Source organism: Ambystoma mexicanum, chromosome 3q (assembly GCF_040938575.1).
Source record: "Ambystoma mexicanum isolate Mex_15411 chromosome 3q, UKY_AmexF1_1, whole genome shotgun sequence".
Taxonomy (NCBI): Eukaryota; Metazoa; Chordata; class Amphibia; order Caudata; family Ambystomatidae; genus Ambystoma; species Ambystoma mexicanum.
This window is the reverse complement of record NC_090926.1, coordinates 1080235519-1080257644: the sequence shown is the minus strand read 5'-3', so window position 1 is coordinate 1080257644 and position 22126 is coordinate 1080235519. Positions and strand designations below refer to the sequence as shown.

At 50.1% G+C, this 22126-nt stretch overlaps 2 protein-coding genes across 4 annotated transcripts in view; one reads left to right on the top strand and one right to left on the bottom strand.

The window, feature by feature from the left end:
* The window catches only part of LOC138583263 (zinc finger protein 1 homolog), a 371722-nt gene that overhangs the window by 63962 nt on the left and 285634 nt on the right, over positions 1-22126 (bottom strand). For both annotated transcript variants that reach the window (XM_069655344.1, XM_069655345.1), the window contains one exon: positions 2300-2410. In XM_069655344.1, the coding sequence (XP_069511445.1) occupies positions 2300-2410 (111 nt within the window). The remainder of the gene's footprint in view (positions 1-2299; positions 2411-22126) is intronic.
* Positions 1-22126, top strand: part of LOC138583265 (uncharacterized) — a 560015-nt gene that overhangs the window by 507970 nt on the left and 29919 nt on the right. The gene's annotated exons all lie outside the window — the stretch shown is intronic.

The following is a 22126-nucleotide window of genomic DNA, read 5'->3' as shown; positions in this document are numbered from 1 at the left end:
ACAAAAAAGCGCATCTGTAATGTTATGCATCTGTAATGTTGTACACCTCAGTAAAGCGCTCTGTTATGCATCTCTGTTGGAGTATTCCTCTGTAAAGAGCTCCATTGCTTCTCGAAGCTAGGTCCGCGCTCAATAAATACCAAAATAATAATAACACGGGGCAGGGGATTGCCCTAGGAACGGGGACAGAGCCATAAAGACTCAGTTGCATTAGTGCTACTTGATTAGAGCAGAGAGGGGCCACCTTGCTTTAGAGGTAGTATGGAAGAATACTCCATCAGCCACTTTATGATTGTTATTTGTTGAGCAAGGAAACAGCTACAAAGTCTTTGGAGAGGAGGCGTTTAATGATGAAAACAAAGAGCTGGACATGGTTCATGAGCTCCATTTTGAGTTCCTGGCTCGGGGACTGTAGTCTGTCTATATATTTAGAGAAGGATGCGTAGGAGGGACAGGGTGGTTTCACTGAACAGGATGAATTGGAGGTAATACCCCCTGGTGGGGACCTGGTGGTGGGAGAGGGGATTCAGTTATTTGTATACCTACTATCTGTAATGGCATTCTGAAATAGGTTTCTGATCATTACAAAAAGAGAAATTGTTAGCCTACATTTTAAGGTGGGGTAGTTGAATCTTAGATATAAGGTATTTAAAAGGTTACACGTGTTATCCACCAATGATATGAATATCACCAATTGAGCAGCTGTCTCCAGCATAGGTTGGACAGTATTCAGCAGCTCTTATGCCCAGCATACCCTCTGGCACCAACATCCCAAATCCACTATCTAGTTAAGAAGAAGTCCTCACTTGTGGGTGTGTCTGTCATGCCTCGTGGTAACTCGCGTCTCTGGAGACACAGGCGGTTCGGCCGCCATTAGCGGTTCCACCACGTTGATTCCAGAAATGCTAGTGTCGGTCTAGTGTTTCTTGCAACTGCCGCCGCTGGAACCATAACAGCATTCGAGTTCCGGCGGTCGGCGCGTTGCAACCCCCGACTTATCCTTTTTGCGGTCTTGGGTTTACGCTAGCCTTTGTGCCATTTGTTACTCTCGCTGTCCTCCGGGGAACCCCCTCCTCTGTTTCTCTCTTTGCTGCCCTGGTTTCCTTGTATTCTTTCCGACTCTCTCTCTCGCCTCGATCCTCTCTGCTTTATACTTGCCTCCTTATCCTTTCCCCCTGCTTAACTTTTAGTCCTTATTTTTCTCCTTGACACTTATTTTTGCTTTCCTTTCTGTTACCACTGTACTCTTTACTTACTTACTCTTTCGCTTCCTTTCTCTGGCTTCTTCTTATTGTTACCATATTTCGCCAGCTTTCGGAGGCCACTTTCCCTTGGGATTCTCTGGAGTTTTCTTGTCCTCTTTCTCGTACTATCTTGTGGCACCTTCCAGAGTTGTTAAACTTCCAGTTCTCGGCCTTCCATTGTTACCATATTTTGAGCCTTCACCTACTGGGTTCCGGCTTGCTGGAACCATGTACTTCCTCTGGATCTACTTTGGCCACAGCAGTATTCCGTATCCTTCAATTCTTCAGAGTGCTGAAAACACACTGGACTTGAATTCAGGTTTTTTTTATGCCTCAGGGTTTTTCCCCTGACCGGGTTTGTCTCGGGAGGGGGAAACCGGAGGCAGCTACCTCTAAGCTTCCGCCGTGGCTTCCTCTCGAGGCAGACCATACCTGCACAAAAAAAAAAGAAGGAGCTTGGAGCAGACGAAAGAAAGCTTCGGCAGCAACCCACAGTTCAGGTGAGGAGGCAACCGCAAACATAAATACAACGTTTTTAAAGCTGCGGAAAACTTAGAAAAAAAAACGCAGCTAGTGCTTATTTTTAAAAAAAAATAAATGGCACTTACCGAGATTCAGCTGCAGCTTTCCTGCTCTGGTCTCCGGTCCCCGTCCTCTGCGTAGAGCACTAATGAAGGGAAAGCCACCCAGCGGTAGCTTTTGTTTACTACAGCTGGCTGGCTTTTCCTTCATTAGTGCCGCAAAAGCCAAAGCGAGCACAGGAGGGCATCCATTTCACAAAATGGATGCGCCCATGTGCTGCTTTTGCGAATTTTGAGCTTGAATAGCTCAAAATTTTACATAGGAAGTTTTAAAAAAGAGAATGCTAGTATTATTTTTTATGTTGCCTATCTATTTTTTAAATAACATTTTTTACTAGACCATGCCTTTAAGAGAAAACATTCATGACGTAAAAGAAATTGTTAATGAATGACTAATGGTTCACATATGCATATCAAGATTGTCACCTTAGATGTTTAATTGGTGTGATTGTTAGTGCAGCGTTATGTACTCACCTGCAGGCTTGTTCATGCGTTCCAGTCTCCTGTGGGCCTCGATGTCAAAGGTGCAGCCCACTCCCCCTTCGTTAATGCTGACTGATGAAATGGCTGTGGTTACATCAGGCCCTGTTATGAAAACGTACTACAAATTAAAAGCACATCTTTTCCAAGGGAAGGAGACCATCTTGCAATGACTGCGAGGTTTGTTCCACTTGTCGTATCTCTTCTCCTATTTCTATTTTACCCTTACCCTTTGCTTATTAAAGGGATTTACATGCATCTGCTCAGGATTCTCCCTTACAAATTCTACAGTGCTTCCTGCAAGTTGTTCAAAGGAAGTGTAGATAAGGACAAAAGGAAGGACAAACTGTGAAAGGGCTTGATATATTGCAGGCCAGATACAGCCTTACATAGCCAGATCAAGCAATGTCTGTTTAAAGTTTCACATTTCAGATAATCTATACAAACTCTTTATAAGGACCAATTCAAGAACCTATTAGAAATTAAATACATTCCAATGTTGCTGCAGAGGGTGCCCATCTTTAAATGGTTTAGTATAAAATACCTGCTTGCTCATTTATGTTTGCTTTTGCTCAGAACATAGTCTGAAGTTGAAGAGTCCAGACAGTCTTTAGAGGTCAGAGGAGACTAAAAGCCAAGCAGTATCCAAAAGGACACCTCAGAATACTGTTCAATTCTCCAATACTGGAAGCAATTCTGTTACATTTTGCATGTTTGAGGTATTGAACCAAGAACAATAAGATAAGTGTGTGAGAAATAACCAATTGAGGCAGATTGCTTGTAAGGTTTTAGATTCAGCAAAGCACTAGAAGTTGAATGAACACCAACAGTTTCCTTCTCTGCTTTGTACAACAACCATAATAAAAGCCATCCCACAACAAACATTTTATCAAGCATAAATCATCTTCTGAAACTAACTTCCTAAAAACTGAAAGTACTCAAGGCCCCTATTTTCTGAACCTAAAGAGTCTTTCTCTGGTTCCATGATCTAGGCATCACAAATGGCACAATGTAGCCTGAAGCTGTGAGCAAAAAATCCAGTGCATCAATTTTTCTGTGGGCACAATAACAAGTCATGGAGTTTAGTTTCTACTCCCACCCTTTCTCCCAATGGCATAGGAAATCTGTGTCCTCTAGTTCACGCCAATACCATCAGTTGCCCTGGCTGTGCTTTCAATACACCTGAATCCAGTTCCACTGCATGCGCAAAGAGAATCCTTGATATGCACCTATGGGGCAAAAACCCAGGAAAGCGCACCCTCCAGATGCAGTAGTTGAAATGTTTTTCTACAGGTATTTTCCCCAGCCAGGAAAACGAGGCCCTAACTAGTTATGACTGGAATACAAATCTGAAAAAGTACATTGTTGATTGGAAAGCAGAATGAGAAATGGTTTAGGAAATCACACCTACATGAGGACGTTCACTATACATAAGCACATTAACTCTGTAATCAAGAAGAATGACAGCTGGGAAAAAGATATACAGGGAAACGTGAATCTAACTGGTCCAGAAATAATGTTGAGAAGAGATCTAGTAGTGAGTTCAGAGAATGATTACAGCCTTAATACATCATCAGCAATGATTTATAAATACTCCCAAATCTGGCTCAAGGGAAGGAAGATGAATAGAAGCATTCCACATGGGATTACCAATTATAATAGTAACACATTGTGTTCTTGTACAGCACTTACCCGATTCCTCCCGCTTCTAAGCAATGTAATAACAGGTGCTATCATTCCCAATCTCATGGTACTGATTGCATCTGCCTTGGAAGGAAAAAGTTCCAACTCGGCCCAGCCACAGGATTTAAACTTGCAAATTGCAGGCTGGCTCCATGTCTGAAGGAATCGCATGCTTATCTTGTAAGCTATCCACCCAGATTTTAACACACGTTCATAGTAAGATATACTGAAAACCTGTACTGAAACTGTTATTTATTTATCCAGATCTCCTCATTTATCTAAACAGCCTGTGTTATTCTTCCCACAGCTTATTTTCTTTCTCCTTTGCATATATCTGCCAGGGGGGAGTTATATAAATGGTTAGATTTGGAAACCTAATGATCCCATACATGTGGTTATTTTGGCGAGGAATACATCTACATTGCAGAAATTGGTGACTGCCTACTTACAATACATAACAGGAACGGACCCAACTATGAATTGTAAGAAATCTAATGATATGGTTTTTCGAGGCATGCAACTGAGTGCAGACCCATTTTGGTGGCAAATCAGAAGAGAGTAGTTTCGTACCTGTAACTCCATTTCTCCAGCGTTGGTATCTTTGATGGATTCACATGCTTACAATATTCAGTGTCGTCAGTCCGGGAACCCTCGGTCTCTTTTTAAAAGTGTTTTCCATTGGAAAACTCGACACTTTTGTGTCCTACCGACGTCCTTTTGGGACGCTTACACATGACCCAAAAGGACGTAGGGTATAAATAGCCCTGCCCCCGCGGCTCGCTTCAGATTTTAACCTCCAAAGTAGAGGCAATAAACAGGTTTGCATTCAGGGGAGGCCGGCGGGCGCATGTGAATCCATGAAAGATACCAACGCTGGAGAAATGGAGTTACAGGTAAGAAAAGACTCCCTTCTCCAGCATTGGATCTTTCATGGATTCACATGCTTAGAATAGACTACATAGCAGTATCCATATACATGGCGGTGTGTAATGCAAACCAATACATTAGGAACGCAAACGTACAATCAGCAAGAAAAAACATTAGCATGGTAACATTGAATCCCTGACCATAATGCCGCCGATGAGGCGGTGGATCTTGTCGAGTGAGCCTTCGGACGCCTTTGCAGAGGCTTCCCCGCCTTAGAGTGACAGAAGGCAATAGCTGAGGAAACCCAGTGCGTTAGTCCTTGTTTGGAGATTGCTCTTCCCTTTACTGAGGGTCCATAAACCACAAACGGCTGTCTTGTACGTCTGAATTCCTGAGTATGACTCAGATAAAACTTCAATGCTCTTTTGACGTCAAACGTATGTAGAGCCCTCTCTGCCACTGAGGAAGCTGAAGCGAAGAATGCTGGTAGCACAATAGAAGAGTGTTTAGGGAATGTAGTTGGCACTTTCGGAATAAAATGAGGGTTAGTCGCCAACACCACCTTGTCCTTAAACTTAAGTACGGAGGATCAATCACCAGAACTTGCAGCTCTGACATTCTTCTAGCTGATGTAATGGCCACCAAAAAAGCAATTTTCCACGACAAAAACTTTAGGAGCGTTGATGACATAGGCTCGAACGGGGCCTTCATTATCCCTGACAGCACCAGATTGAGACTCCAACCAGGAGGGAATTTCTTGGCCGGAAGAAAAGTCAGAAATAAACCTCTCAGAAAATGTTTAACTAGTCGATCACTGAACAACAGTGTCGAGTGCCTTTTCCAAGTAAACCTAGAAATGGCCGCCAGGTGAACTTTTGTGGAAGAGAATGACAAACCTCTTCTAGCCAAGTGTAGTAAATAAGGCAGAATTTGTTCCGATGAAATGTTTAAAGGGTCTACCCCTGGCTGATTCTTACACCACACACAGAACCTTTTCCACTTGCATGCATATGAGACATTCGTGGACGGAGCTCTCGCCACCTCTAAAACGCGGCAACAGTCTCTAGAAATGTTCAGCAAACCAAACTCTGACAAGTCAGGAGCCAAGCCGTCAGGCTGAGGGAGCCCGCGTCGTGATGCCAAACTGCTCCCTTGTCTTGAAACAGAAGGTCCGGCGTCACTTGAAATCTCACTGGTTCTGCCACGGATAGATTGAGCAGGTCCGAGAACCATGGCTGCCTGGCCCAGTGAGGGGCAATCGGAATCACACGGCATGGGTATTTCTGAATCCACTGGAGGGTCCGCCGAATGAGTGGAAACAGAGGGAACGCATACGCGAACCTGCCCGTCCACGGGAAGGAGAACGCTTTACCCAGCGAATTGGGCTGTGGCCATCTGCTGGCAAACTGCTGGCACTTTTTGTTCTCCCGGGTTGCGAAGAGATCCAACGAAGGACGACCCCTTTTCCTGAAGATGCTCAACACCTGCTGATCGTTCAGCTGCCACTCGTGGAGTTGCTTCATCTCTCTGCTGAGAGAGTCTGCCTGTATATTCATCACCTCTGGTAGGTGAAACGTCACAATGTTGATGTCTTGTTTGAGGGCCCAATGCCATAGTTCCTGAGACCCGCTCAAGAGCGTTCTGGAATGAGTGCCCCCTTGCTTCCTGAGGTAGAACATTGTGGTTGTATTGTCCGTCAACACTCTCACAAGCGATCCTTGTATGCGCGGCAAAAACGATTTCAGAGCCCCATGAACCGCTCTTAGTTCCAGCACATTGATGTGAAGGGTCAATTCTCCTGGGGACCACCGACCTTGAACTTGTAAGGACCCCAGATGAGCTCCTCAGCCTGTTTGGGAGGCATCCGTCACAATTGTGGATTGGAATTCTGGCTCTAGCAGAGGCATTCCTCGTGTCAGATTGTCTGAGAGTTGCCACCACAGAAGTGCTTCTAGTAAGTTGCTGTTGATCATCACTTTGTCGGACCATAATCCGCGACTGAGTCCACCGGTCCACTAGAAATTCTTGTATTGGCCTCATGAAGAGACGACAGTTCTTCACTAACGGGATACATGACGCCATGGCTCCTAGTAGCGACATGTAGCTTCTGACTGACACTCTGGTTCCAACTCTCCACTCCGCCGCTTCCTGCTTGAGTTTTTGAACTCTTTCGACAGAAGGTTTCACCAGCCCCGACTGAGTCTGGAATTCCGCGCCCAAAACCGCCAAGCTCCTGGAGGGAGACAGAAAGGATTTCTCGAAGTTGACTGCGAAGCCCAACCATTGCAGCAACTGCATGGTAACGTCGAGGCTTGCCTGCATCACTGCCGGTGACGAGCCCCGTATCAGCCAGTCGTCCAAGTAAGGGTAGACGTGATTATCTTCTCGTCGTAGCCACGCCACCACCAGAGTCAAGAATTGGTAATAACTCTGACCCACAACAAACCTCAATTTTCTGTGTCGCCGACGCATAGGTATGTGGAAATATGTGTCTTGCAAGTCCGACGACTCCAGAAAATTCCCCCGGTTGTATCGCCCGGATGACCTTTTGAAGCATAAGCATCTTGAACTTTAGGCATTGCAGAGTCTTGTTGAGAGCTCGAAGGTCCAGAATGGGTCGCCACTTGCCGTTGGTTTTTTTTACCACAAAGTAATGAGAGTAGACCCCCAGGACTCTCTCGGCCACCAGAACCAATTCTATAGCCCCTTTTTGCGGCATAAGCACAACCTCCTGCTGTAAGATGTGAAGATGGGGTTGCGCCGAATACACGGGAGGAATGCGAGATGGAGTGACCTTGAATTGTAAAGAGTGTCCTAGTCTCACTGTGTCCAACACCCAACGGTCCGATGTAATTCTCTCCCATTCATCGACGCGTTGGGCCACACTGCCTCCCAGGACGTCTTGAAGATTGTCATTGCTTGGTAGACAAAGGCTGTCCTCCTCTCCTTCTAGAAGCCTGAAAATCCCGGCTTCTTTGTGTCACCTGAACAGCTCGCCTGTATCCTTGTGCGGTGTATACCGATCTATTGAAGTTCCGGTCTCTGGATGTGGCAAATCGAGAATCCCCGAAGCTCAGCAGAAGGGACGAAAAGGCTGAAACGCTCGCCCACTTTGTATTGCCCCCAGTGATCTTGCTGTGTCCAAATTCTCCTTCAGGCCCTTGAGAGCTTCATCTATCTTTTTCCCAAATAACTGCTCACCTTCACAGGGCATGTCTAGCACTTTGTAATGGACTTCCGGCCTAAAGTCTGTACACTTTAACCAGGCCTGTCTCCTTAGCACCACCCCATTATTTATCTGCTTGAACCCCGATTCCGCTAAATTTACAGCGATGTTGATGCTGTGATTTGATGCTTCCTCACCTTCACGCACCAGTAGCAAGGCTGTCTTTCGGTGTTCTTCGGGCAGATGTTCCAAGATGGGGGCCAGGCGATGCCACATTTCACGGTCGTAGCGTGCCATAATAGCTAACGAGTTAGCAGCCTTGACCGTCGTCGCTCTTACTGTTAAGACTTTCTTTCCAAAGGCATCCTGCCTTCTAGCTTCACTGTCCGGAGGTGTTGTGCACTTGTGTTGTGATCTAGCTTTTCTGCTTCCCGCTGCCGACAACATTCAAGAGAGGGCTGTGCGATCAAACACTTAGGTGTAGAGTCCGGGGCCTTACATTTTTTCTCCAACTTCCCCTTGATTGCAGGCTCCGAAATTGGATGGCGCGTGGCACGTAAGCCTTCCTGCCAAACGTGGTCCAGGATCGGAACCGAGAAGATTGACATTCTTCTCTTCCCCATATGGTCAAATAAGAAGCATTCCTTCTGTTCTTCCTCTGGGGTCAGACCAAACTCAATACAGGCTTTCGCCATCATTGCATGAAAGGCCACGATGTCATCTGGAGGTGACGGTTGCGCCGGACTCCTAGGAGCTTCTATTTCCCCATCAGATTCCCACGTAGGGCCTCTTGACGGCGACAAAGAAATGTCTGAGATGGAGTCCCTAGGACCTGATCCGACTCTGAGTCCTGTAGTTCACCCTCTTTCGGGTGTGAACGGGGGGTTCCTCGCTGATCGGCCGGGAAACGGGCATCTCAGTCATGGACGTGGAGCAGGGCCTGCCGCGTCTATGATGAGTGTCACCGGTGGCATACCCATGGGAGGCAGTCTTGCATCCAACTGGCTTAAGAGGGACTGCAGCGTAGATAACACTTGTAAAGACAACATCGACTGCGGATTTAGCAGAGAAGACGTAGGTGGAACATTTTGAATCCCCGACGTTGTTGACGGGCCAACGCCCTGTAAGCCAAGATCTGTTGGATGTACCACAGGTTCTTGCTCCTCCTCCATCGACGACACCGAGAGAGCAGACTCCTGCTGCAATAAGGTGTCTGGTAGAACTGCATCATACACAGCAGGTTGCCAAGACTCTGGAGCACCAGCCGTTGGCGATGAAAACCTGGGAGCTTCTACTCCTCCCTCGTCGATCACCGCCACTGGAGTCGACGATACCACTGCCGGGATCGACAGTGCAGACGGTAGCGAAGCCGTCGACGACGGGACCCCCGTTGATGGCGCTGGCAGTTGTGGCGCAGACTTGTTAGGCGACGCCGCCTTTTTGAAGTCTCTAGACCAGTGTTTTGAAGATTCCCTACTCGAGGAAGACCTATGATGGTCTCCTGAGGAGGAGCGCCTCAAAGGGTCTTTTCCATCCTTTTTTGAAGTAGAAGAAGATGAAGATTTTTCTGACCATGTTTTGATGATGAAGGAGCGCCTTTCGCTAGATGTTTCCCCGAAGAGGAACGACTCTTTTCCGTAGGCCGTGGCTTCTTTGCTGGAGGCTCGGCTGGCACCGACCAGTGAGGAACTACAGGGGACTTAGGTCTGTTTGATGCCAGACTGCGCACCAATCTTACCTCCGATGGCGGGTAGGCCCCTTCGTAAAGCCACGATATCAGACGTCGATTGCGGTCCTTCAACGTTTTTTGCGAGAACCCCTTGCAGATGTCACAGGTGTCCGCAGAGTGATGAGGGTAGAGACAATATAGGCAGTCCATGTGCCCGCCCCCTTCATAAACTTTCTTCATTCCACATGTAGCACACGGGCAGAACAATGCTTTCCCCGACATTTGGAAAGCAAGTACAACCTAACAAAGCGCAGAAAACACGAGGAGATCCTGACTACTTTGGAGACGGTTGAAATCTGAAGGGAGCCGAGGGGGCGGGGCTATATATACCCTACGTCCTATTGGGTCATGCGTAAGCGTCCCAAAAGGACGTCGGTAGGACATAAAAGTGTTGAGTTTTCCAATGGAAAACACTTTCAAAAAGAGACAGAGTCTTCCCGGCTTGACGACAGGGAATATTCTAAGCATGTGAATCCATGAAAGATCCAATGCTGGAGAAATTAGATAAATGCCAAAACTTTAAATATCTGGGTATCAGATTTAATAAAGGACTGCAATGAAACGAGCACACTAAAAAGCAAGCATGCAGGATGAAGCAAATGACTTGGGTTATGGTCTGATTATCGAGTAATATTGGGCATGTTATGGTGAAGCATTAAAAAAAAACTGTATATAAAGACAAAAAGTCAAGCTATAGGCATTTATGAAGCCTATATTGGCAGAGTGGCAAATACCTCAACCATTGAAAGAGAACAAAACAAATTATCCTGCTGTGGGTTTGTCTCGCGGGTTTGAACACCCTTGCTCATGGCTCCTGGAGCTATATCACATTTTTGAGAAATGTTGTGTCGCATGAAGTGATGAATAGGAATCTCGGATGAGTACTAGCAAATTGGAGATTCCTGTATGAGAAGAACAAGTTACTTCTTACCTAGTAATGATCTTTCGAAGGGATGTTCCTCCGACGTATTCCTTAACTTTGATAGATCATCTCCCAGCTTGCTGGCCTCAGAATTATTTTTTCAGTAGAGGGCGCTGCGCGTCGACATCCCTCGAGCCGATGTCCCTCGACGGCCTCTGTATCGGCGGCGACGTCATCACGAGTATAAATAGACTCACGCAGCATCCGTTGCTCAGTTCCGTTTTGATGTTAACAGTTGTTTTACATGAATTGATTATTGACCTTGAAGGAGCGTAAGCTGCAACCACAAGGGAAGTATTACTGCGGGGATGGATGGGAGGGGCGATAAGGAATACGTCTGAGGAACATCCCATCGAAAGAACGTTACAAGGTAAGAAGTAACTTGTTCTTCGAAGGGATTGTGTCCTCCGACGTATTCCTTATCTTTGATAGACTCCCATAGCAGTGGTGTGTAATTGGAGGTGGTAGTAAAACGCCATGTTGCCTTTTAGGAATGAACCGAATGTAATACGGCTTTGCCAAACCTAGTCTCTTGACTAGAGGAAGAATACAGGCTGTAAAATCTTGTGAAAGTATGTGCGGATGACCATGTGGCAGCCGCACATATGTCTCGAACCGGAACCCCTATTTGGAGGGCCGAGGAGGCTGCGATACCCGTGGTTGAATGAGCCCCAAGATTTTGAGGAGGCTCTTTCCCTGCTTGTTTGTAACATTCCAGGATGGTCAAAATAATCCATCCGGAAATGGTTTGTTTTGTTATCGGTAGTCCTAATTTGGGCCCTGAGTAACCTACGAACAGTTGGTCTGCTTGCCTAATCCTAGCAAGTCTGCTGATGTAAAAGCTTAAAGCCCGCTTTGGGTCCAGCCTATGTAGCCTTTCTTCCTCTTTCCCCGAATGGGGAGGCGGATAGAATGAAGGTTAGGTAATTTTCTGATGTGGAATTCAGAAACCACCTTTGGGAGGAAATTAGGCTTCACCTGTAGGACAAGGAACAAGTTACTTACCTGTAACTGTTGTTCTCCAGCATGGGTTTGGCATGGATTCACATGCTCATGAATATTCCCCGTCGTCAGGCTGGGAATCCTCGGTAAAGAAAAAATCAGTATCAGTTTCTTTTCTGATCTGTCTTTCGTAGTAGTAACCAATCACTGATCTCTGCGTCATACTGACCACAGCCAATGACTGCCCTCTACCTAAACCCCGCCTCTGGCAGCCATCTTCAGATTTGGTAGCACGTGAAGTGGCAGTATGACCAAGTGAAGAGCCGCAGAGGGGAAGGCGGGAGGGTTCGCATGTGAATCCATGCCAGACCCATGCTGGAGAACAACAGTTACAGGTAAGTAACTTGTTCCTTCTCCAGCATGGGGTCTGGCATGGATTCACATGCTCATGAATAAAGAATACATAGCAGTACACACATGCACAACCATGGGAGGTGGCAAAGGCTCAACATTAAGCATTACATCAAACTCAACATTAAGCAATTCTTCCTCCTCACCAGGCTCACCTTAGGCGAACAGGTTGCGCAGCACTGCTTGGCCGACCCTGGACTCCTCCCTGGAATCCCGATCGACGCAGTAGAATTTCGTGAAGGTGTGCGTCGACCTCCACGTAGCAGCCCTGCAGATGTCCAGCAAGGGCACACCAGATAGGAACGCCCTGGTAGCTGCGATCGCTCTGGTGGAATGAGCTCTCGGACGGCCAGGCAGTGGTCGGTTTGCCAACCGACATGATACAGCCGGAGAGCCATCTGGAAATGGAAGCCTTCGAGAGAGCCTTCCCCTGATGCCTTCCCTGATTGACAGGTCCAAAGTTCACAAAGAGTTGTGACGTCTTCCGAAAACACTTTGTGCGGTCCACGTAGAACATCAGCGCTCTAGACACATTCAGCGAGTGCAAAGTCCTTTCCGCCGGCGACGAAGGTGACGGGAAGAAAACAGGCAACACCAAGGGTTCGTTGAGGTGGAAGTCTGACGGCACCTTGGGCATGAAGGAGGGGTGCTTCCTGAGCACTACCCTCGTGTCGTGAAAAGTCAGGTACGGGGCCTTGCAGGAAAGGGCCTGGATCTCTCCCACCCGTCGTGCGGAGGTGATGGCCACAAGAAACGCTGTTTTCCACGACAAGAACTTCAACGGAGCCGAGTGCTGAGGCTCGAACGAAGGTCCCATGAGCTTGGTCAGCACCACGTTGAGCTCCCACGTCGGGGCCGGAGCCTTCATCCGCCGGGAACGATCTGAACAGTCCCTTCATGAACTCTTTCACCAGACGATGAGACCACAAAGACGTCCGCCCCATGGTTCTGGTGTATCGGGAGATCGCAGCAAGATGAATCTTGATGGACGCGTGCGCCAGTCCAGCCTTGGCCAGCGTCAGTAGGTACGGCAGTACTTGGGGAGCCGTAATCCGTAGAGGGTTAGTCTTCTGTGCGTGGCACCAGACAGAGAACCTCTTCCATTTGTGTCCGTAGCATTTAAGAGTTGAGGACAACCTCTCTGCAGTCGGCCGGTATGTCGTATCCTCCAAACTCTAACGCTGCAGGAGCCAGGCCTGCAAGCTCAGCGACTTCGGGTCGTGATGGAGGATGGCGCCTCCTTCCCTGGAGAGAAGATCCGCGTCCACTGGCAGCTTGATTGACGGAGACGCTGACAAGTCCAGAAGGTCCGGGAACCATATCTGCCTCGGCCACGCAGGTGCGACGAGGATCATCCTGCACCGTGACCTCTTGAGCTGGTTGATGAGCCGGATCAGCAATGGCAATGGAGGGAACGCGTATAGAAACAGGCCCTCCCAGGGGAACGAGAAAGCATCGCCCATGCTCCTCGGCTGGGGAAACCTGCTGGCGACCCTCCGGCACTTGGAGTTCGTCGCCGTCGCGAACAGATCGATCTGGGGTGTGCCCCACCGTCGGAAGAGGCGGTCCACTAGATCCTGTTGTAGTTCCCACTCGTGGCACGAGCGCAGCTCTCTGCTGAGCGAGTCGGCAATGGTGTTTTTTATCCCTGCCAGATGAAACGGCACCAGAAACATCCCTTGGGCGACGGCCCAATGCCACAGAGCCTGTGCCTCCCTGGACAGGGCTAGGGACCTGGTTCCGCCCTGTTTCCTGATGTTGAACATGGTGGTGGTGTTGTCGGTGAAGATCCTCACCACCTTGCCCTTGAGGGACGGAAGAAAGGACCTGAGGGCCCAAAACATTGCACGGAGCTCCAGGACGTTGATATGGAGGGACTTCTCCGTCGGAAGCCAAAGGCCTCTCGCATGCAGATTTTCGGTGTACGCTCCCCACCCTTCCAGGGAGGCATCCGTGGTCACTGTCTCCTGGTGGCCGGGGGTCTGGAAGTCCATGCCCGCCGTCAGTTGCGCGCGGGTGCCCCACCACCGGATCGCTCGTCGGAAACTCTCGTCGAATGTGATCCTCTCCTCGAAGCTGCCCGTCGTCTGGATCCAGCGCGCGTCCAGGAACTCCTGCAACGGGCGCATCCGGAGCCTGCACAGGCGGATGAGGTAAATGCAAGAAGACATCACTCCGAGGAGGGACTTGATGGACCTCACTCTGGCCGCGTCCGCAACCAGCATCCGCTGCACCTTGCCCAAGATGGCCCTCGTCCTTTCCTCCGACGGAGAGGCCAGAAGCGACACTGTGTCGAGCTTCGCTCCCAGAAACAGTGCGTCTTGCGCGGGCACCAGGTGGGACTTGGCGTAGTTTATGGAGAATCCCAGGTCCGTGAGTAGTTGGACGGTCCTTGCCGTGTGCTCCACGGCGAGCTCCTTCGTCTTCGCTCGGATGAGCCAGTCGTCCAGGTAGGGGTAGACGTGGATCCCCTCTCGGCGCAGCTGCGCCGCCACCGGTGCGAGGCACTTGGTGAACACCCTGGGTGCCGACCTCAATCCGAAGGGAAGGGCTCTGAACTGGTAGTGACGCCCTTGGACCACGAACCTGAGAAACATTCGGTGTCCCTTTAGGATGGGAATATGGAAGTAGTTATCCTCCAAATCCAACGACGACAGGAAATCGCCCTCCTCCAGCTGACCCAGGACGTGTTGGAGGGTGACCATCCGGAACTTCTGTGCCTTGATGAATTTGTTCAGTCGTCGTAGGTCCAGGATGGGACGCCATCCTCCCGTCTTCTTCTTCACGAGGAAGTATCTTGAGTAAACTCCGGAGCCCGAAGCCTCTTTGGGACGAGCTCGATGGCGCCCTTCTTGAGCATCGCCTTTACCTCCAAGAGAAGTTGAGGGACGTGATGTTCTTTCCTGGCCACAAGGGGGACGCGCGGGCACCTCTTTAGAAACTCGAGCGTGTGACCCTGAGCTAGGGCGTCCAGCACCCAACGGTCGGTGGAGATGGACTCCCACACGCTGACGAAGCTCGCCAGCCGGCCTCCCACCGGGGTGCTTCGGTGGGGGCCCGACCCCACGGCCGCTTCACTCCTTCTTCGACGAGGCTTTGCGGCCTTGTCCTCCTTGGCGACGACGGCGGGGTCCGCCTGACTTGCCTCGTCCCCTGTAAGCTTCCTGTGACGACAAACGGGCCGCTTGACGGTAGGTGGAAAATCCGCCGCTGGAACCTTTGGAGGCACCCTGTTTGCCTCCGCCGCTCCGAAAGGGCGGTCACCGTTGCTGGAGAACCCCAAGAGCCCGGGCCTTTCTCCGTGTCTGCCTTGATGGCTTGAAGGGAATCGTCCACTGTTTTACCAAACAGGTTGTTTCCGTTGGTCCGACGCCACCTCTCCTTCCTGCAAGATCTCTAGGGCTTCCGCCCTCTTGTCTTCCGGTAGGAAGTCCAGCAGGGGGGCCAGTTTGTACCACAACTCCCTGTCGTAGCGGGCTACGATAGCCAAGGCGTTGGCCGCCTTAATCGTCGTCGCTGCAGACGAGATGACTCTGCGTCCCATCGTATCTAATTTCTTTCCCTCGCCGTCCGGCGGGGAGGTCGACGTAGAGGCCGCGCCCCCCCGCTTTCTTCCTGACCGCCGCGGAGACGACCGAGTCCGGGGTCGGCTGTGCCCGAAGGCACAAGGGGGCCGCGTCCGGGACCCGGTACTTCTTCTCGTACCGATCCCTTCTAGCCGACATCATGGATGGGTTCTTGAGGAGGGTGAGGCCCTCATCCCAAATATCGTCCAGTAGAGGTACAGAGAGGACCGTCTTCCTCTTGGCCTCGCGCCGTTGATAAAGGAAACCTTCCTTCTTCTTCTCTCCCGGGCAGAGCTGGAAAAGGTCGGATGCCCTGGCGATCATGGAGTGAAACGATCCAATCTCGTCGGGCGGGGAAGCCCGGGTGGGAGGTGACGACGGCAGATCCTCGTCGTAAACCTCGTCGTCTGTACCCGTCGCGGCCGTGTCAGTCCCCGTATCATCCCCACGTGTCGTGGACGGGGAGGAGGGCTGAACAGGGCGCGATGGCTGAAAAGGAGGTGGAGGGCTCCCAGAAGGGCCTGGCTCCGGGTCCCCCGTCGGGAGCGGTTCCTCCGCTGGTGGTAACGGCAGTCTCGTCCTTATCTCCGAGCATAAGGACTGTATAGCCAACAAAATGGCCGCCGAGTTGTCTTGCGGCACTGGTTGAGGGGAGTCCGACAGGCGGTCAGGGGCCCCGTCGGCACCCTCGACGTTATCGTCGTTTCCTACGTCGGGGTCCCTCCCGACGGGCTGGTCTTCTTCCATGCCAACGCCGTGGCTTAAGACTTCTATCAGCTCTTCCTCAGAGGTTGAGGCCGAATCCACGACGACCTCCTGCCCCCCCTTTTTCTTCTCCGTCGGAGGTTTCACGGGGGTCCGGTCGATGGGCATAAAAGAGGACACCCTCCGCGGTGGCAGGGAGACTCTGAGCCCCGAGGTCGCCACCACTGGTGTAGCCTCCACAGGCTGAGCCAGGGCCGCCGCGACTGTCTCGATAGAGGCCTTGGCCGGATGGATTAAGGCTTTCACCACCTTAGGTGCGCTCACCGCCTTCTCCTTGGGGGGAGGGTCACTGCCTCGCTCCCCCTCCGATGGGGCCTTCGAGCTCGACCGGGGTCTCTCCAGGAGCTTCGCCGGGTGCTCGGCCTTCCTCTTACCCGAACCAGAGCGTTGGCTCGTGGTTGATGGCGCCGGGGAGGATGCGCCCTGCCTGGCGCCCGTAGAGCCCGACCGTTCGGCGCTCCCGGTGCCAGCGGACTTGCGGTGCGTGGCCTTGTGTTGGACCCCCGTCGCCGGGGCGTCTTCAAAGGTCTTAGAAGACCGCTCGGACTTCTTATTCTCGCCTGACGGGCTCTTCCCTTCCAGCCAGTTGGCGAGACGTTGATGGCGGTCCTTCATGGTCCGCTCCGACATATTGCCGCAAAACGCACAGTCCTTTTCCACGTGCGTCTTGTCCTCATGTAGGCAGTAAAGACAAAGGGAGTGCTCGTCCTCCTTAAAGACATTCTGAAGCTGGCATCCAGGGCAGACCCTGAACAGCTTTCCGGGCGTCGAGCTTCCCTTCTCCTTGGCCATGTCCGAGATGGGCCTGAGAAACTTCTGGAGTCCTCCAAAAGCGTGGCTTGACGAAATCTTCACCCTTGAGGGGCGCAGACGAATCCGACACGGGTCCCCGTTGATTGGATGAAGAAACGGTGGAGCTTGAGGCTCTTTTGACCGAAAAAGAGAAATATTTGGAGAAAAAAACGTGAAAAATAGCACTAACGCTCGAGAGCAATAGCACGAGGATCCCAACACTTGAACGTGCGGTAAAAATCTGAAGATGGCTGCTAGAGGCGGGGTTTAGGTAGAAGGCAGTCATTGGCTGTGGTCAGTATGACGCAGAGATCAGTGATTGGTTACTACTATGAAAGACAGATCAGAAACAAAACTGATACTGATTTTTTCTTTACCGCGGATTCCCAGCCTGACGACGGGGAATATTCATGAGCATGTGAATCCATGCCAGACCCCATGCTGGAGAACTTTGTATTTATGAAAAATTGTATGAGGGGGGTTTACAAGATAGAGCTTGTAATTCGCTCACCCTTCTAGCAGATGTTAAAGCCACTAATAAGACAAATTTAAGGGTGAGAAATCTTAGCGAACAAGAGTGGAGTGGTTCGAAAGGAGTACCCATCAGGAAATTTAAGACTAAATTTAAGTCCCATAAAGGAACCTGGAAAGGTCTTGGAGGGTAGACATTAGTTAATCCCTTTAGAAATTGTATTACTAAGGGTAATTTGAAATACGAAGGCTCCTCTGCAGTGCGCTTGAAGATCGATAGCGCTGCGAGATAGCCCTTGATAGTGCCAACTTGAAGGCCTGAATTTGCCAAGTAGAGTAGAAAGGATAACACTGTTGGTGTACCACATGATAAGGGGTTGATATTCTCTTCTCTACACCAGCTGCAAAATTTGATCCAACGGCAGCGGTATAAAGACTTTGTTCCTGGCCTCCTGGCCGAAAGCAACACTTCCATGACGTCATCAGGGAGGTCCCAATCCTTGTATCTCAACCTTTCAGAAGCCAGGCGTGAAGGTTGAGGGTTCTGATGGCTGGATGGAGAACCTGACCTCCCTTCTGAGAGAGAAGATTATCCTTGAGTGGAAGACGAATTGGAGGGCAGATGGACATGTCCAGAAGGTCCGGGTACCAAGTTCTCCTGGCCCAATTAGGATCATTGTTCTCCGGAATCTTCTCAACCTTCTGATCATTCGAGGAATGACAGGGACTGGTGGAAATGCATACAGGAGTGGAAACTCCCAGTCCACTACGAACGCGTCCCCTATAGCTCCTCTCGGGGGAAATTCCCTTGAACAAAACAGATCGCACTTTCTGTTGGTACTGGTGGGAAACAGATCCACTTGAGGGGTTCCCCAGAGGGCGAAGATCTCCTGAAGGACTTCCTGAGCTAGTTCCCACTCGTGGGAGACTGTGCCCTGCCTGCTCTCAGCGTCCGCTGTCAAGTTCTTCTCTCCGTCTAAGTGAACTGCTGATAGAGAGATTCCTTCTTGAATTGCCCAAAACCAGAGCTGCATTGCCTCTCTGCACAGTGGCAGTGATCCTACGCCTCCCCTTTTGTTGAGGTAGTGCATGGCCACTGTGTTGTCTGTCATTATCAGGACATTTTTCCCCTGTGCAGATGGCAGAAAAGCTTTCAGCGCTAGTGTGATTGCTCTCAGCTCTAACAGGTTGATATGTAGTCTGGACTCCGATGGAGACCAACGACCGCTGATGGTCAAGTCGTTGGTACGGGCTCCCCACCCCGTGAGTGAGGCAACTGTGACTACTGTTATATCCTCTGGCCATGGTTGCCAAAACAGTTCCCCCTTCAAGATGTTTTTCTGGCAGGCCCACCACTGAAGGTCTCGAGCCACCTTGTCCGGAATCTGAAGGAGGTCTGTCATTCTCCCTGAGAATTGCGACCACTGAGTTCTCAGTGCCCACTGAAGAGATCTCATTCTCAGGTGAGCCTCTGGCACAAAGAAGATGCAGGATGCCATGAGGCCTAGCAACCTCAAAATGTTGAAGGCTGGGAGACGTTGGGCATTTTGAAACCTGGTGACCATCTGCAGAATATCTTGAGCCCTCACCTCTGGTGGCGAGGCTTTTCCCAGGGAAGTGTCCAGGACTGCACCAATGAACTGGAGTCTCTGTGATGGTATCATCTGTGACTTTTTAAATTGAGGGAGAAGCCCAGTTTGTAAAGGAAGTGGCAGACATAATCTAGCTGGATCTGAGCTTGTCCCGAAGATACAGCTCTGACCAGCCAATCGTCCAGGTAGGGGTAGACGTGGATCCCTTCCCTCCTTAGACTTGCAGCCACTACTGACATTAGCTTGGTGAATACCCTCGGGCGGAGGTCAGCCCAAGTAGCAGAACTCGAAATTGATAATGAGAGCCGCCAATTGTGAACCTCAGGTATTTCCTGTGTTTGAGATGGATTGGCACATGGAAATAAGCATCCTGGAGGTCTAGAGATACCAGCCAGTCCTGGAGCTGGAGGGCCTGAAGGATCTGAGAGAGAGTTACCATCTTGAACTTGTCCTTCCTGAGGAACTTGTTCAATTCTCATAAGTCCAAGATAGGTCTCAGTCCTCCGTCTTTCTTCGGTATGAGAAAGTAGGTGGAGTACCAGCCCTTGTTCCTCTCCGCTACAGGTACCGGTTCTATGGCACCTTTCTCTAGCAGGTCTACAATTTCCTGCAAGAGGAACGGATCTGGAACTTTCAGAGAGCTGTTCCCCGGTGGATGACTCTGAGGGATGCGTAGAAAAGGCAGGCAGTAATCTTGTGCAACTGTCTCCAATGCCCAAGCATCTGACGTAATAGCCTGCCATTCCGTCAGATGTTGCGTTAACCTGCCCCCTACTGGTGTTTTGTGAAGAGAGTCCTCAGAGCGGTTTGGCGGCGGCTGATGCAGATGCTGAGGGTAAAGAGACACCTGCTGCTGCTGCAGCTTTTGTGTTTTTACCCCGTCCACCTCGGGTGAATTTCTTCTGACCCCTTTGAACCGGCTGTCCTCTGCCCTTTCGAATGTGGAATAGAAGCGAAAGGACTTACCTCTCCAAGAGGTTCCTGAGGGGCGATATGGTGTCTGACGGATTGTAGCTCCTAGGGATTTTGCTGCTGCCTTTGATGTTTTTAGTTTTTCTAAACTGTCATCCTCCTTCTTACCAAACAAAGAAGAGCCGTCAAAGGGCATATTCAAGAGTCTGCTTTGCACATCTGGAGCAAAACCAGACTTTCGCAACCAAGCAAATCTCCGGGTTGTTGTACTTGCGGCCATGGCCCTGCTGATGCTGTCAGCAGAATCGATGCCAGTTTGAAGGGATTCGCACATAGCGTCTTTACCATCCTTGATGATGTTTAGGAACGCTTCCCTTTCTTCTCCCTCCGGGAGGCAGTCAGCCGCTGATGAAGCACACTCCCAAAGTGTGTGGCTGAACCTTGCGAGTGTACAAGTAGCATTGATGGATTTCAACGCCATGCTACATGCGGAAAATACTTTTTTGGCCGTAGTCATATCTCTTATCATCCCTGTCCTGTGGAACAGTAGGGTAAGCCAATTTACTACCTGCTGAAGTAGCTGCCTGAACAACCAGACTCTCCGGAGTTGGGTGTTTGGATAAATATTCAGGGTCGGCAGAAGACACCCTATATTTAGCTGATAATTTTTTGTTAACCGCCGGGATTACCTCAGGCGTTTCCCAGTTTGCCAAAATTCTCCTTTGTAATGCCGCATGAAATGGCACCACAGGATCCTCCTGTGGACCTTTGATCAAGATATCTGTGAGGTCGTCTTGCAGAAAAGCAGGTGAGGGTGTGGTCCATTCCATAAACTATATTATCCTTGCCATCAAGGTTCTATAAGGGGTTTCAGCATGTTCCCCTGGGTCTGGTGTGGCAAATTCCACTTCTGGGGAAGTGTCCAACCCACTTGCTTCCTGTAGGGATTCGTGGAGGTCTTTCAACCTACCTTCCTCAGAGGTAATTTCCTGTGGTGCAGGAGTTGCAGATCCCTGCAACTCAAAAGGTCCTTCCTGATCCGAATCCTCCCCTTCTTCATAAATAGAAGATAAAACTCTGGAGTGATCAGGTCTTGAAAATGGTATAAATCCCATTTCCAGAGCAGAAGGAGCCAAATTCATCATGATTGGCTGAGAAAACGTCGACGTCTTCGACGCAGACCTCAAAGGCTTCGAAGCCATCGAAAAAGGCATCGAGAAAGGTGGTAGAGGCCTCGATAAACTCAAGAGTGTCGGGATTCTACTCGAGGTTGTCGACGACATTCTCGTGCTCAAGGCTCTGGGTATGGCCACTGGCTGTGAGGTGGCCGTGGGCTTATCCTTTCTCGGCGTCGGCGTCAAAGACGGCGTCGACTCGACTGACCTGTGCGTCGAAGAACCCTTCAACAACGGCGTCAACGACGCCGATCTATGTGTCGAAGGGATCTTCGACGACGAAGACGCAACTTTGCCTTTACTCGAGGGTTTGTGATGCTCTCGAGTGGCTTCTTTTGCGGGGTGCTGTGACACGCGGCTTTTTGATTTTTCGGGTCTTTCACCCAGGGTATTACCCTCAGCAGTCTTCGAGGGGGTCGAGGCCCCTTTCTCGAAGACGCTTAGCATCTTTTTCCTGAATTCCTCCCACCCAGCCTGAGAGCTATGTTTTGTGGGGCAGGAGACCCTTTTTGGGGAAACGGAAGAAGACGAAGACGAGGAAGGGGATCTTCGACGTCCCTTTTTTGAATGTTTAGATCTCAAAGAGTGGTGGGAACTGCTTCGAGACCTAGAACGAGAATGTATTTTGCGATGGCGAGGAGACGAATGTCTCGACTCCGCCGAGGAAACTTTCAAAGAAGTTTTAACTGCCTTACCTCTCTCGAGCTTCCCCTTACGCTCCTTCAAGGCTTTCGCCGTCATGGACATGAGGTCCTCGCACTCCGAACAATGATGCTCGATTCCCAGGCACCATAAACGACATTTTCTTTCCACAGTCTCAACATTTTT